This window comes from Sorex fumeus, unplaced genomic scaffold (genome assembly GCF_029834395.1).
Source record: "Sorex fumeus unplaced genomic scaffold, SorFum_2.1 ptg000034l, whole genome shotgun sequence".
In the NCBI taxonomy this organism is placed as follows: Eukaryota; Metazoa; Chordata; class Mammalia; order Eulipotyphla; family Soricidae; genus Sorex; species Sorex fumeus.
Window position 1 is genome coordinate 46,647,094 of NW_026606091.1, and position 13,927 is coordinate 46,661,020.

A 13,927-nucleotide genomic window follows, 5' to 3' on the forward strand; every position below is an offset into this window, starting at 1 on the left:
CTCCGGGATTGACTCCCTTGAACACAGCACTGGGTGTAGCCCCTGTGTGCCACAGGGGGCCAAAACAAAACAAAATAAGCCAAAAAGGGCATCACACGTATACATTTTTGTAAAAGAAAAAATACAGAAAGTTAATGGTCTAAATGAAATCAGAATGAACTCTCATAGAAATTACTTGTGACTAAAACTATCCTACACATTTGATATATAGGTAAAGGTAAAGGCCCTCCCGTTGATCATCGATTTGCTCGAGCGGGCCCAGTAATGTCTCCATTGGAGACTTTGTTGTTACTGTGTCTGGCATATCGAATACGTCACGGGGAGCTTGCCAGGCTCTGCCGTGAGGGCGAGATACTCTCGGTAGCTTGCCAGGCTCTCCGAGAGGGGTGGAGGAATCGAACTCGGGTCAGCCGTGTTGACTGCGTGCAAGGCAAATGCCCTACCGCTGTGCTATCGCTCCAGCCCTTGATATATATTAACATATATTAACTGTCCTCATAGCAACCAATTTTATTCATTCACTCATTTTATCATTATTAGTTATCGTTATCAACTAACATTATTAATATAATTTTGGTTTTGGGGCCACACTCAATGCTGCTCAGGGCTTAATCCTGGCTCTGCACTCTGGGATTGTTCTTGGTGGAGCTTGGGATCAATATGTTGTACTGGGGCTTGAACCCAGGTCAAACACCTGAAAGGCAAATGCCCTACCCCGGTATTATCTCTCTTGCTTCTCATTTGTTTACTTTATATGGGTCACCCATAGAGGCTCTTGGTGTTGGGGGGTAGACATGAAGTTACTCTTGGTGATATTCAGGCTGGCAGTGGGTCAAACTGCTCATTGTTTAACCCTGTAATGTGGAAACTATGCCTTGAAGTTCTGGGGATCATCTGGCCACCCTGGCAGTGGAGTGAGCAGAAATTGCGGTGCTGGGGGTTTGAAAATAGTGTGCAGCATGTGGCATGCATATGCACTACCCATTGAGTTAATCACCCCGTCCCCTCCTCCCCCCACTGCCAGCCCATAACCCATGAAGAGACAAGAAAATGAAGAAGGCCTGGAGCGCTAGTACAGCAGGTAGAGTGATTGCCTTGTACCAGCCAATGTGGTTCACTCTCTGGAACCCTATCTGGTCCTCCAAGCCCTACCAAGAGTGATCTCTGAGCACCGAGCCAGGAGTAAGTCCTGAGCAACACTGGGTGTGATCCAAAAACAAAAAAAAATGGGAAAAGAGGTCAAGTGAGTTTAGATGATACAACAAATAAATGGTGGAACTGGATTCAAACTTGATTTTCTCTGAGTGTGTGCTTGATCATTGGCTCGTGTATCCTAAATGATACTCTAAGGTAGAAGGCATTTGGGTCAGATTCTAAACTACGAGATGTAGTTTATCTCAGCAGCCATTGTTCTTGATAAAAATAAATGATTGGGGACCAGAGATCATATAGTGGTTAGAGCAATTGCTATACACACAGTAGACCTGGTTTCAGTCCCTGGTACTTCATATGGTGCTCTAAGTTTGCCTGGAATGATCCCTGAGAACGAATCCAGGAGTAAGCCCTTCACAGAGGCCTGTGTGACCCCCAACCCGATAAATTATTTTTATTATTATTTTTGCTTTAGGGCTCACTCTACTGCCAGGGTGGCCAGATGATCCCCAGAACTTCAAGGCATAGTTTCCACATTACAGGGTTAAACAATGAGAAGTTTGACCCACTGCCAGCCTGAATATCACCAAGAGTAACTTCATGTCTACCCCCCAACACCTACTTGTGCTCTGGCTTACTCCTGACTCTGTGCTCAGGGATCACTCGTGGTTGGGCTCAGGGGATCATATGTGATGCTGGGAATCAAACCCAGGTTGACCACTTGCAAGGTAAGCCATTACATGCTATACTATGGCAGTGGCCTAGCAAATTCATATGTTAATGATATTGTTGACAATACTATGAGGTAATACAATAAAGGACTGAGCTCATTGATATTTTTCTAAATTATTAAGAAAGACTTAACAAAGACTTAAAATTGTTTATTTTCTTAGATGAATTGTTCTGAAATAGCATAGTGAAATTACTCTTTTTTTTCCCTTTATTTTATTTTATTGTTTTTTTACAGTTGTAGATTTACAATTTTTTGTGCTTTGGTTTCAATTATACAATGATCAGATACCCATCCCTCCACCAGTGCCCATTTTCCACCACCATGGATAATATCCCTCCCACCCCCATCCCCCCATCCCCCCTGTCTCTGTGGCAGGGCAATCCCCTGTGTTCTCTCTCTCCTTTTGGGTGTTGTGGTCTGTGAAATTACTCTTAATGGAAGGAAAAGTTGTAATGAAAAAGGGCAAACTGTTTAAATTGCCTCTGTCTTAACAGAAAAGCAATCATCTGATACTTTCTTAAGTCTCAGACAGTAGAATGGACCTTAATAGGACATTGGTAACCAGAGTAAATATTGCTAAGCCAAAATCTATTTTGCAATATGAACTTTAAAGATTCGTTATCTAAATATCATTTAAATTCACTCAATACTGTGCTTATAAAATAGCATTGACTGGCTCTCTTCTTTTCAAATATATCATCTGGGACATAAATTTCAACTTTCTCAGCTTCCAATGAACAGTTTATGACTGTGAAAATCAAGCAAATATTTTGAAATTTTGTTTGGTACAAAACCTATGTGCCTTGGGTTCAATTAACACAATAAATCATATTTTTAGTCTCAAGCTCTCTTTTGTAAACTAATCAAGTTTGTCTGTTGCACACACATATAGACGGTTTTAACATTATTTTCTTTTTAATAAACTAAACACATTTGCTTATATATACACATGGAGTATAGATAAGTTTTAACATTACCATTGTCAATGCATTGCATTGAGTCATGACTGTCTAGCTGAAAGCACAATTTCAAAAACACCTTTAAAAGAAAATAATTTATATTTACATGACACTCTGGAAATCATTTCAATGTCACTTCTTTTCAGAACAAACACTAGTGATTCAACCTAGCACACCATGGATAAAAACAAAATCAAACCTGAAATTTAAAAAAGAAACATGATTAGGGCACAAAACATTTTAGTTAGTCATTTGAATATGAGTTAGCAAAACAGCTGAGAACAAGATGCACTCTAGTGACCTCCAGGCACTCCCCTGGACCACACCCGCACATATAAACACTCTACCCCAGTGGTTTATCAAGATCAGGCTCCGAACTGACAATTTGCCTGGAGCCTTTATATCATTCCAGGACTCTTCACAATAACACAGTATCTAAGGGTCAGAGACTTTTACAGCTACCATTCCATGAGTAACAAAACTAATATAAGTTTCTATGCTTATTAAGTAGAAGTGTTTTTCTAGTAACTTTAAACTCTGGGAAAGAAAAAAGACAAGAACTAACATTGCTCCTTTTGACATTATCACCTCAGATTTCCCATCAATGTACAGTTTTCAAAACTTCAAACCTATCTAATTGAATCACTTTTTTTTTTTTTTTGGCTTTTTGGGTCATACCTGGCGATGCACAGGGGTTACTCCTGGTTCTGCACTCAGGAATTGCTCCTGGCGGTGCTCAGGGGACCATACATATGGGATGCTGGGAATTGAACCGTGCAAGGCAAATGCCCTACCCACTGTGCTATCGCTCCAGCCCCTGGATCACCTTTTAATGAAAAATTTTATTGAGCTGAAAAGTAAAGTTACACCTATCTTTAAAAAAATAACAATGCACCAACCATATGGAACTGAACTGTGATCTTTAAAGTTTTACATGACAGACTATAATAATTACAAAGATAACAGTATGTCCAATAATCACATAGTGAGTATGTCAAGGAGTGTATAGACTTTGGAACAGATCTCTGGATTATGATTAATTAAACAAATATATATATGCTCTTAACTCTGTGGTCTAATCTGTATAATGCAGGAAGGAAGGGATATGGTTGTTCATGGATACTTCTTTTACACAAAGAAAAAATAATTTAAACAATTATTATTTTAAATTACAATGTTAAATTAAGAAATATTAAAATTTTTCAAACACAGAAGCAGGTCGAATAAACTTTTTCTCAATGGACATTTTAAATTTATTTGTTCAATAAATTTATTTAAATTTAAATTAGCACCTAAAGGTGCAAATCCTAGGAATCTGATGCCACATTAGTTTGTCTCGCTTATTCAGACACTCAATCTTTCCAATAATTTTTTGAGTGGTGCATTCACTAACATTTTCAAAACTATTTTAAAAGCAGTTTTAGGTTTACAGCTGAATTAAGCAGAGTATGTGGAAAGTTCCCAAATACCTTGTGCCCCAACACAGATGACTTCGCCCACCAATGCCCTGCATCAGAGTGGCCCATTTGTGATGGCTCATGAACCTCTCTTGACACATTATTATTGTCAAAATCCACAGATGACATTAGAATTCATAATTGGTGCTGCAATATTTACGGGTTTTGATTAGTGTACAAAACATGTGTTCACCTCTGTAGTATCCAGTAGAATAGTTTCATTGACTTGAAAATCCTTCCTGTTCTGCCTCTTTATCCCTCCCTCTCCTCTCTCACTTGGTTGCTAGGGATCTTTTCCCTTGTTCCCATCGTTTTAACTTTTTCCAAAACAGAATCGTTAAGAATATGGTCTTCCAGACTCTTTTCCTTCAGCAATATGCCTTTAAGCTTCCTCTATTTTATTAATTTTTAATGTGTTGATAGCCCATTTTTAGGCACTGACATGCGGCCAACCAGAGTTCAATTCCTCCGCCCCTCTCTGAGCGGCCGGCAAGCTACCGAGAGTGTCTTGCCCACATGGCAAAGCCTGGCAAGCTCCCTGTGACCTGTACAAACACACTAACAACAAGTCTCACAATGTTACTGGGCCCGCTTGAGAGCATCAATGAACAACGGGAGGACAGGGACAGTGACAGAGACAGTCCGTTGTCTGAAGTGTCACAGTGTATTTTGGCATTCATCTAGTGAAGGACATCTTGGTTGTTTACAAGTTTTGGCAATTGTAAATAAGGCTTCTATAAAAATCCATGTGCAGGGGCTGGAGTGATAGCACAGTGGGTAGGGCACTTGCCTTGCACGCAGCCGACCCGGGTTCGATTTCCAGCACCCCATAAGGTCCCCTGAGCACCACCAGGGGTAATTCCTGAGTGCGGAGCCAGGAGTAACCCCTGTGCATCGCCGGTGTGACCCCAAAAAGCAAAAAAAAAAATCCATGTGCAGGATTTTGTATGAACAATAATATGGAAAGTGAGACATGAGAAAGGTGAAACAATCTGTAGAGTGAACATATTTGCTTTAATTGAGAATATCAGATAAATGACCTCTTCTGTTTTATGTGAGTGAGCCTAGTTAAACTTTGTTTGTACAAGTCTGATTCTGAAGCAGGCTAATATAAGATACAGTTATCTTAGATACTGTAAAATCTAAGTTTCTTACTCGTAGTGCGGCAGACCCTGGCTGCTGATAACATTCTTGGTAGTTCACACTATTTGTTTATCTAGGATCATTCTCTCTTAGAAACCAGTTTCATCGAGTTCAGGGCTTCTAGTCCAGTATCATTTAGAATATATTGAATTCATACATTTTAAGCAGCAATATTTTGAGAGGCAAATAAAACCCAAGTTTGGCTATCATTTAAGGTAAAGGTAAAGGCCCTCCCGTTGATCGTCGATTTGCTCGAGCGGGCCCAGTAACGTCTCCATTGGAGACTTTGTTGTTACTGTGTCTGGCATATCGAATACTCTCGGTAGCTGGCCGGGCTCTCCGAGAGGGGCGGAGGAATCGAACTCGGGTCGGCCATGTTGGCCGCTTGTAAGGCGAACGCCCTACCGCTGTGCTATCGCTCCAGCCCTATCATTTAAAGCTGTAGATATTTTAGTTCGGGAAAACTTAATAAGAAAAGAATTCAAAGTGTCTGGTTCAAACCAAGTGGTTGGAACACATTTTCTGCTTACCCAAACCCAAAAGCAAATAAAATAACAATAGTAGACATCAAGCTAGAAGTGAAATGAAACAGCAATGATTCAAGCCCCAAGTCTTGAAAAAGATAAGAACAGAAGGTTGGTAGAGTACAGGTAGACAAATTATTGTAGAGAAACAAAGCAATCTCACTGTTAGCAAAATGGTACTTACAGTTACAGTGTGCCCCACATACCTGTATTTAAAAGTTTGTGTTGCCAGGGGATTGCCCTGCCACAGAGGCAGGGGGGGATGGGGGGATGGGGGTGGGAGGGATATTATCCATGGTGGTGGAAAATGGGCACTGGTGGAGGGATGGGTATCTGATCATTGTATAATTGAAACCCAAGCACAAAAAATTGTAAATCTACAACTGTAAAAAATAAATAAATAAAAAAAATAAATAAAAAAAAATTTTAAAAAAAGTTTGTGTTGCACTTTGAAAAGATTACATTTTCAGTAATGAGATAGCTTCACTTGAATTGTCTCCTTTCCCCAAACTCAGGAAGTTTGGTGAGATTTTTCAACAGATTTTAAAAAGTGACACTGACACTGGGGGTGGGGTAGGGTGAGGGAATACCTTAAGAAATTTACAAGTACAAATACCAGTGTTTGTTTTTGAGAAAAGAAGGGTTTTATTTGACTTTTAAAACAATTTAATTTCTTAACACTTTTTTCATTGTTGTGGTGATGATGATGATGATGTGATTCCTGGCTATGGTGCTCCCACATTCAGCTGTGGGAGGGCTGGTGGCAGGTCCCACACTAGATGTGCTGCTGACACTCTTGGTCATGGTGCTCACAGAGGCTTACACTGCTTTGGTTATAGTGCTTGCAAAAGTAGTTGAGGAACCCAAGTCTTGGCTGCAGTGCTAACACATGCATCTACCAAGGGTTGCACTTCTGCCTGTGGCAACTGAACATTTTTTTTTTTTTACTTCTGGTGCTCACTGGGTGTATGTGTGTGTGTGTGTGGGAGGGGGGTCACCTCCCTTTTTTGTAGTGTGTGCACATGCTGGCTGCATTGTAATTGAAAATTACAATTGTTTGTGGTTCTAAGGATCACAGACTGTAGAACCAGGCACACATAGCAAAGCAGCTGAGGTTAATGCTCTATGCACATGGGACATTGGAATTTGAACTCATTCCCATATGCTTGAAGAGCAAGTACTCTAAATCATACTTTAACCTTTTAACATCTGCAAACTGGCACCAACCCATGGGTCAGCAGTTGAAGACCACTGCACTCAACTACAGCACTATTCCTTCAGACTAAAAAGTGTGGTTTCAAAAAATGTGGCTTTTTCAACAGGTGCTGGCACGGATGTGGCGAGAAAGGGACCCTCCTTCACTGCTGGTGGGAATGCAGGCTGGTCCAACCCTTTTGGAAAACAGTATGGACGATTCTCAAAAAATTAGAATTCGATCTCCCATTTGACCCAGCAATACCACTCCTGGGAATATATCCCAGAGAGGCAAAAATGTATAGTTGAAGTGACATCTGCACTTGTTTGTTCATTGCAGCACTCTTTACAATAGCCAGAAACTGGAAGAAACCTGAATGCCCAAGAACAGATGACTGGTTAAAGAAACTTTGGTACATCTACACAATGGAGTACTATGTAGCTGTTAGAAAAGATGAAGTTATGAAATTTACATACAAGTGGTACTACATGGAAAGTATCATGTTAAGCAAAATCAGTCAGAAAGAGCGGGATAGACACAGAAAGATTGCATTCATCTGGGGAACATAAAGCAACAAAACGGGAGACTAACACCCAGGAAGGGCTCAGATTAGTACCAGGAATTTTGCTCCATGACTTGAAGGCCAGCCACATGTGCTAGGTGAAAAGGAAGCTCAGATAGAGAAGAGAGCACCAAATAAAGGGTGTTGTGAGGACCCTCCCAGGGTGGGAGAGACATGCTAAAAGTAGTCCATAGACCAAACATGATTGCCACTCAATGCCTCTCTGGCAAAACACAGTACCCAAAAGAAGAGAGAGAGAACAGGGGGGAATGCCCTGCCACAGCGGCAGGGTGGGACGGGAGGGGGGGGGGATGGGGGGTGGGAGGGATGCTAGGACCCGTGGTGGGGGAGGATGGGCACTGGTGGAGGGATGGGTACTTGATCATTGTATAACTGAAACCCAAGCACAAAAATTTATAAGTCTATAAGTGTACTTCATGGTGTTTCACTAATAAAAAAAATGATAAAAAACAAAAAAAACAAAAAAAACAAAAAATGTGGCTTTTTACATTATTGACTTTCAACAAGGAACATAATCTTTTTCTACTTGACAAAGTAGTTGATCAGTGATGGAAAATACAGAATATTTTTTGTAATAAATGGAGTTTTAAATCACTTTGGAAAATAATTTGGTAGTTATTTGCAAAGCTAAATGTATCTTTACTATATGATCCACCATGCATTCCTTAACATTTACCCATAGAGACGCGGCATATGCTTTTTTTTTTTCTTTAAATTTTGGTGATTTGGGAGCCACACCCTGTGGTGCAGGGGGATATTCCTGACTCGTGCTTGGGGTCACTCTGGCAATGCATAGAGAACCACACCAGGGATCAAGCCCACACTTCATGCTCCCAAAGCAAGCTTTCAGCCTCCTGAGCTGTCTCCAGCTCAGGCCAATCATGTAGAAAACAAACTTGTTATAAGTTTCAGACAGAATATTTTGGAAATGCAGACTTTAAAAATGCTTAAACTGACTTTTATGACGTTAGTTAAATTTAGAGAACTTTACTTGCAAGATGCATCATTATTTTACATAAAGAAAAAACATCCTTCAATCCAATGCAATCAATTCCCTTCACTGCAATGCATTTCCACTTCAGAAAAGTTAAAATGTGTTAGTTTTCCAAAAGTGTGTTTTAGAAATGCTTAGCTACATTAGTGACATTTTTAGTTTTTCATTTGCAACGTTATTTCAATTTTAGTATACTACCCAACTAATTTATCAGCCATTAACTCTCAAAAATGGGAATTTGGTTTCTAAGTATCTCTCTCTGACTTTCCAAGACTGGGTCATAATATAAGCACTTTTCTGAGAGTAGCGCATCACTTAATTGTAGATTGAGGTAGCTCACTCACTCCGTATTAAGTACACCAAGTAAGCAATGCTAAGATAAACTTCTTTTCAAAATGGAATTCAGCTCTTACATCTCTCCAGGAAGGTCAAGGATTTCTTAAAAAGAAATCACTTGAAATAATAAACAGCGCCGAAGCATAAAACAATTGAGAACCAATCTAACCTCATCTAGGCTAAAGAAACAAACAGACCCATTTAGTACTGGATAAAAACATCTCCTAGGACGATTTTAAATGAAGATAAATAGCAAGTTACCTTAATAGCCACAGTATCACGCACCCCTTTTCAGCAGAGCTACTCAAGTGTGATATAAAAAATTTCTAGCACCAAACCCCGTTTAAAAGGTAAAAAACCACCCAAATAAGTCAAATCAATGTAGTAATTGACTTAACCCAAATGCATCTGAAATACTGCCCTAACATAACGTCAATTTAAAATGTACTGGGTTGCTCTTAGGCATTTGGTGGATGAACGTACGTCTCAGCGCGTGCTCGCCACATCTCACCAGCCACTAGGGGCCGGGGAGATTGCGTGGTGGGTAAAATGCTCGCTCTGCCCGAGGCCAACCCGGGTAAGATCCACCGCACGCAGGGCCCCCCAAACACCGCCGGGAGCGATTCCTGAGCGATTCCCCTCGGGTCACACTCCACCGCCCAGCAATCGCCACGACTCCCGTGTGACTTTCATCTGCGCCGACTCTTCTCCTTCCGAGTCTAACTTCGCACCTATGGCATGCGGGCCCTAAGGTGCTGAGCGCTCGGTGCCCAAGTGGCATTGCCTCTCGGGACGGCTGGGAGCGGGCTCGAACGGGCAGGAAGGCAAGTGGGCACCCCGGAGCGGGAACGTGGCCCGGAGGAGGCCCCGAGTCGCCCGAGCAGAGGCCGGGCCGAGGAGGCGCTGCGGACGCGGCCCGGTCACAAAGCGATCACGGGACGCGCGGGGACGCCCGGGCCACCCGAGGGAGAAGCAGCCGGTGCGCCGGCCCCGGGGTCCCTCCGGCGCGGGGAGCCCCGGCCCGGAGCGGGAAGGCCGGCGGCGCAGGGCGGGGAGCGCGGGGAGAGCCCGGCCGGCGCCCGGCCCGAGCGGTGGCCCGAGGCGCGCCGGCCCCGGTGACGCACGGGCGCGCGGGCGGGGCGGAGGGGCGCGCGCCGCCCTGCTGGGGTGGGGGCGCGCGGGCGGGGCGGAGGGGCGCGCGCCGCCCTGCTGGGGTGGGGGCGGGCGCCGGAGGGCGGGGGCGGGGGCGGGGCGGGGCGCGCCGGGGCGTCCGGGCTCCCGCCGCCGCTTTCGCTTAGTGCGCGGAGCCGCGGCGGCCGAGCAGGGCGCGGGGCGCGCGGGCGCGCGGGCGTGCGGGCGTGCGTGCGGGGTCGGCCGGCGGCGCGAGGGTGCGGCGAGACGAGACGAGCCGGCGCGCGGGAGGCCCCGGCGGCCGCCCCTGACCACCGAGCCCGGCCGCCGCCGCGAACGCGCCCGGGGCTGGTGCGCGCGGGCGGGGGCGCGCGGCGGGGGCGCGCAGGCCCTGCCCGCCCCTTCCGTCCCCACCCTCCTCCGCCCCTTCCTCTCCCCCCGGCCTCTCCCCTGCTGCGCCCCCGCGCCGGGCGCCCACCCCGTGGTCCTCCGGCGGGAGCGCTCTCGGCGGCGGTGGCCGGAGCGGGCCGGGCCGGGCCGGGGGATGGCGCTGCTGGACCTGGCCCTGGAGGGAATGGCCGTCTTCGGGCTCATCCTCTTCTTGGTGCTGTGGCTGATGCACTTCATGGCCATCGTCTACACGTGAGTGAGGGGCCCCCGGGGCGCCCGCGGCGGGGTCCGGGCCTCGCCGTCGGCAGGGAGGGGTCCGGGATGGCGCTGTGGCGGGGCCGGGGCGCGCGCGCGGGAGGAAGGAGGCGCTCTCGGGATGCGCCCCTCGTCCTCCTGCCCCTGGACCAGCTGGTGCGGCGGTGCGGGGTGGTCCTCGGGAGGGGAGGCTGGCGGGGGGGGGGGCTGGCTGCGGAGCCCCGGGCCGGCTGCAGGGTCGCTTCTTCGCCGGACTGGCTCGGGGCTTCGTGCGCATCTGGGCCGGGATGTTCGGCGTCTTGTTTTCCTCTCGCTCCCGACCCGGGCCGCGTTTCTGGGATGGGGATGATCGTCTTCCCTCCTCCGGGCGCGGCAGGAGCCACCCGGGGACCTCTCTGGGGTCGCCTTCTGGGGAGAGCTCCGTGTCCTTAGAGTTAAGCGTGAAGCACCTTGAAAAATGCCTGTCACACCTCCCAGCTGGCCTCGGAGCCTTGCTGCGTCCTGGCAGCTCCCACGCTGCGGTGTGATTCTGCCCCCCATCCCCGCCGCTACTCCCCAATTCCTGTGGGTTGTCTGGTGTAAATGTGTCGCGGCCCCCTCCCCCCATCTTTTCATCATTTATTTAGCAAATGCTCCGTGAGGCCTACCAGATGCCATTCACTTGGGGACACAGCACGGAGCAGGACAGGATTCCTGGCCCTCATAGGGCTTACGTTCTAGAAGGGAAAGAGAATACAATTCCAGCAAGATTATTTCAGGCACTGCTGATGGCTTCTGAATAACCTTGCACACAGTGGCAACGCCGTGAATAAAATAAGTTGCAGGGGTGAATTGAACGAGTATGTGGCTGGTTTGAATAGTGTCAGTGTCCTTATAATGAAATGGCCTTTGCAAGTAAGTGAAAATACTGAGTAGAGCTTGTTACTGATGAGGATTCTTAGGGCTTTGCTTTGTTTGTTTGTTTTTTCCCTGGCCCTAGAAATCAGGTGTGGGCCTCACACATGAGCTACTAGCTTTTACTTGGGGGGGGGGGGGGGGAGGCAGGCACATCTTTACCACCACCTAGAACTGGGTAGGTAGAGGAGGAGGGGAAAGAGGTTGGTAGAGCAGAGGGCTTTTTCCTCTGCAAATGCTGCATTTTATTAGTACAGTGTGTCATTTCCTGGTGCAGGAGAAGGATGTTCCATTGTACGAAACATACCCTAGTATTTGGAAGGTAAAAGAAGCTCTGCTAGTAGACTGTTGTTCATCTCTAAGGTTTTGCAGTTTGTGAGTTTAGTCGCTGAACCTGACCCTAGACTTCATCTTCTGTGTATGAGTTTTTAAAATGTCGTGTTGCTTTCCCTCAATCATAACAGTGACAAAATATATACTGTATAAAGAATTTAAAGAATGCAGAGGAATAAGGTTAAATATACACCAAAACTCTCTATACCTTGTCAAATTATAGGGATACTTTTGGTTGTGTGTGCGTGTATGTGTGTGTGTGTATTTGAAAGAGTGTTGGAGTGTGCGTGCACATAATGAATATTATGATTATTGATCAGAAAGACTATTCTGATTGTTGTTTTGTAACCTGCTTTAAAACTTAATCCATTTCAGTGTCTGAAACTTTATTTAAACACCATGATTTATGATACAGTTGTTTGTAATATGGTTATTTCAGGTATTTATTGTTCCAACGCCTGTCCCCCACCAGTGTGACATTCCCTTCACCAGAGTACCCATCCCTCCATCCCCCATTCCATAAGCAAAATTTAATCTATTTAATACTTTCTGGGAAGCTTTTCTTTACAAGGCACTGTTATAGGTGCTGGAAATAGGATTGAAGAACCAAGGACCCGTGTTGATGTGGTATTTTCATGTCGAGGAATGGTAGAAATTTTTGTCATGTCAATGTGTAATTGCTACATCATTTTATCTGGTGCATGACATTTTCATTTGAAGTACTCACATGTGTTCATTGTTTTATTGATGGGCATTTAAATTGTTTTCAATGCTTTAAGATCACAAACAACACTGACATTTTTAGGCAGATGTCTTTGAGAAATAGCCTCTTTGTAAAAATACACATTTCTTAAGGAGGACAGGCATTACAAATTTTGCAACATATCACCCTCTGGGAAGGTTGTATCCATTTCATAGTAGTGGTAACAGTCTCCTAGGCCCATTCTTCTTACTCTCAGGCCTTTTTCTATACTTTGTATCATTCCTAAAACTATTGCTTCCACTATGGCTTACACTTACATTCTTGTAAATTAATTACAAGCTCATGTCTGTGCTACAACGCAGTTTATTCCTGCGTTGATAGGCATTTAAACCTATTTCTTTCCAAGTCTGTTTTCTGATTTTAAACTTTGTACATATATTCGACAGAGAAGTATATCTGTGACCTTTTTTTTTTTTATAGATATTTTCTGGCATTAAAAAAGTTAAAAGATAAAATTTTTATCTCTTTAGTCCCCCATTTATATGGTATGTTTTCTTTTAGTATTTTGAATTTTCTTTCTTTTTTTTTTTTTTTCCTTTTCGATTCACACCCAGCGATGCATAGGGGTTATTCCTGGCTCTCCACTCACTAATTACTCCTGGCAGTGCTGCGTGATCATATGGGATGCTAGGAATCCAACCCGGGTTGGCTTCGTGCAAGGCAAACACCCTAGCCACTATGCTATCGCTCCAGTCCCAGTGTTTTGAGTTTTCTTAACCTTTAAAACTCTCATTTTATTTTGTTACATGAGATTTAGGGCCTTAATTTTCATTCTGCCTAATTAGTTAGGCACTTGTCCCCAAATCATTCATTGACTGATTATTTAATTTTTCTTCAGTTTTGAAATACAATCTATAATATAGACATTTCTCCCTCTCCCCGTGTACATGGATGTGTTTCAGATCAGCACTGTTGATCTACCAGTTCTTGTATCAGTAACTGCTGGGGCTGGAGAGATAGTACAAGGTGTAAGGCATTTGGCTTGCTTGAGATGGACCTGGGCTCGATCCCTGGCCCCCCATATGGTCCCCCGAGCCTGCCAGGAATGATCCCTGAGAAGAGCCAAGAGTCATCCCTTAGCCCCA

The 13,927-nt window shown here is 44.8% G+C and overlaps 1 protein-coding gene across 1 annotated transcript in view; it reads left to right on the forward strand.

Moving 5' to 3' along the window:
- The first annotated feature begins 10,591 nt into the window (after positions 1-10,591).
- UGCG (UDP-glucose ceramide glucosyltransferase) overlaps positions 10,592-13,927 on the forward strand; it is a 43,103-nt gene continuing 39,767 nt past the window's right edge. The window contains exon 1 of the mRNA XM_056117203.1: positions 10,592-10,849. Within this exon, the coding sequence (XP_055973178.1) occupies positions 10,752-10,849 (98 nt within the window). The 5' untranslated portion in view covers positions 10,592-10,751. The remainder of the gene's footprint in view (positions 10,850-13,927) is intronic.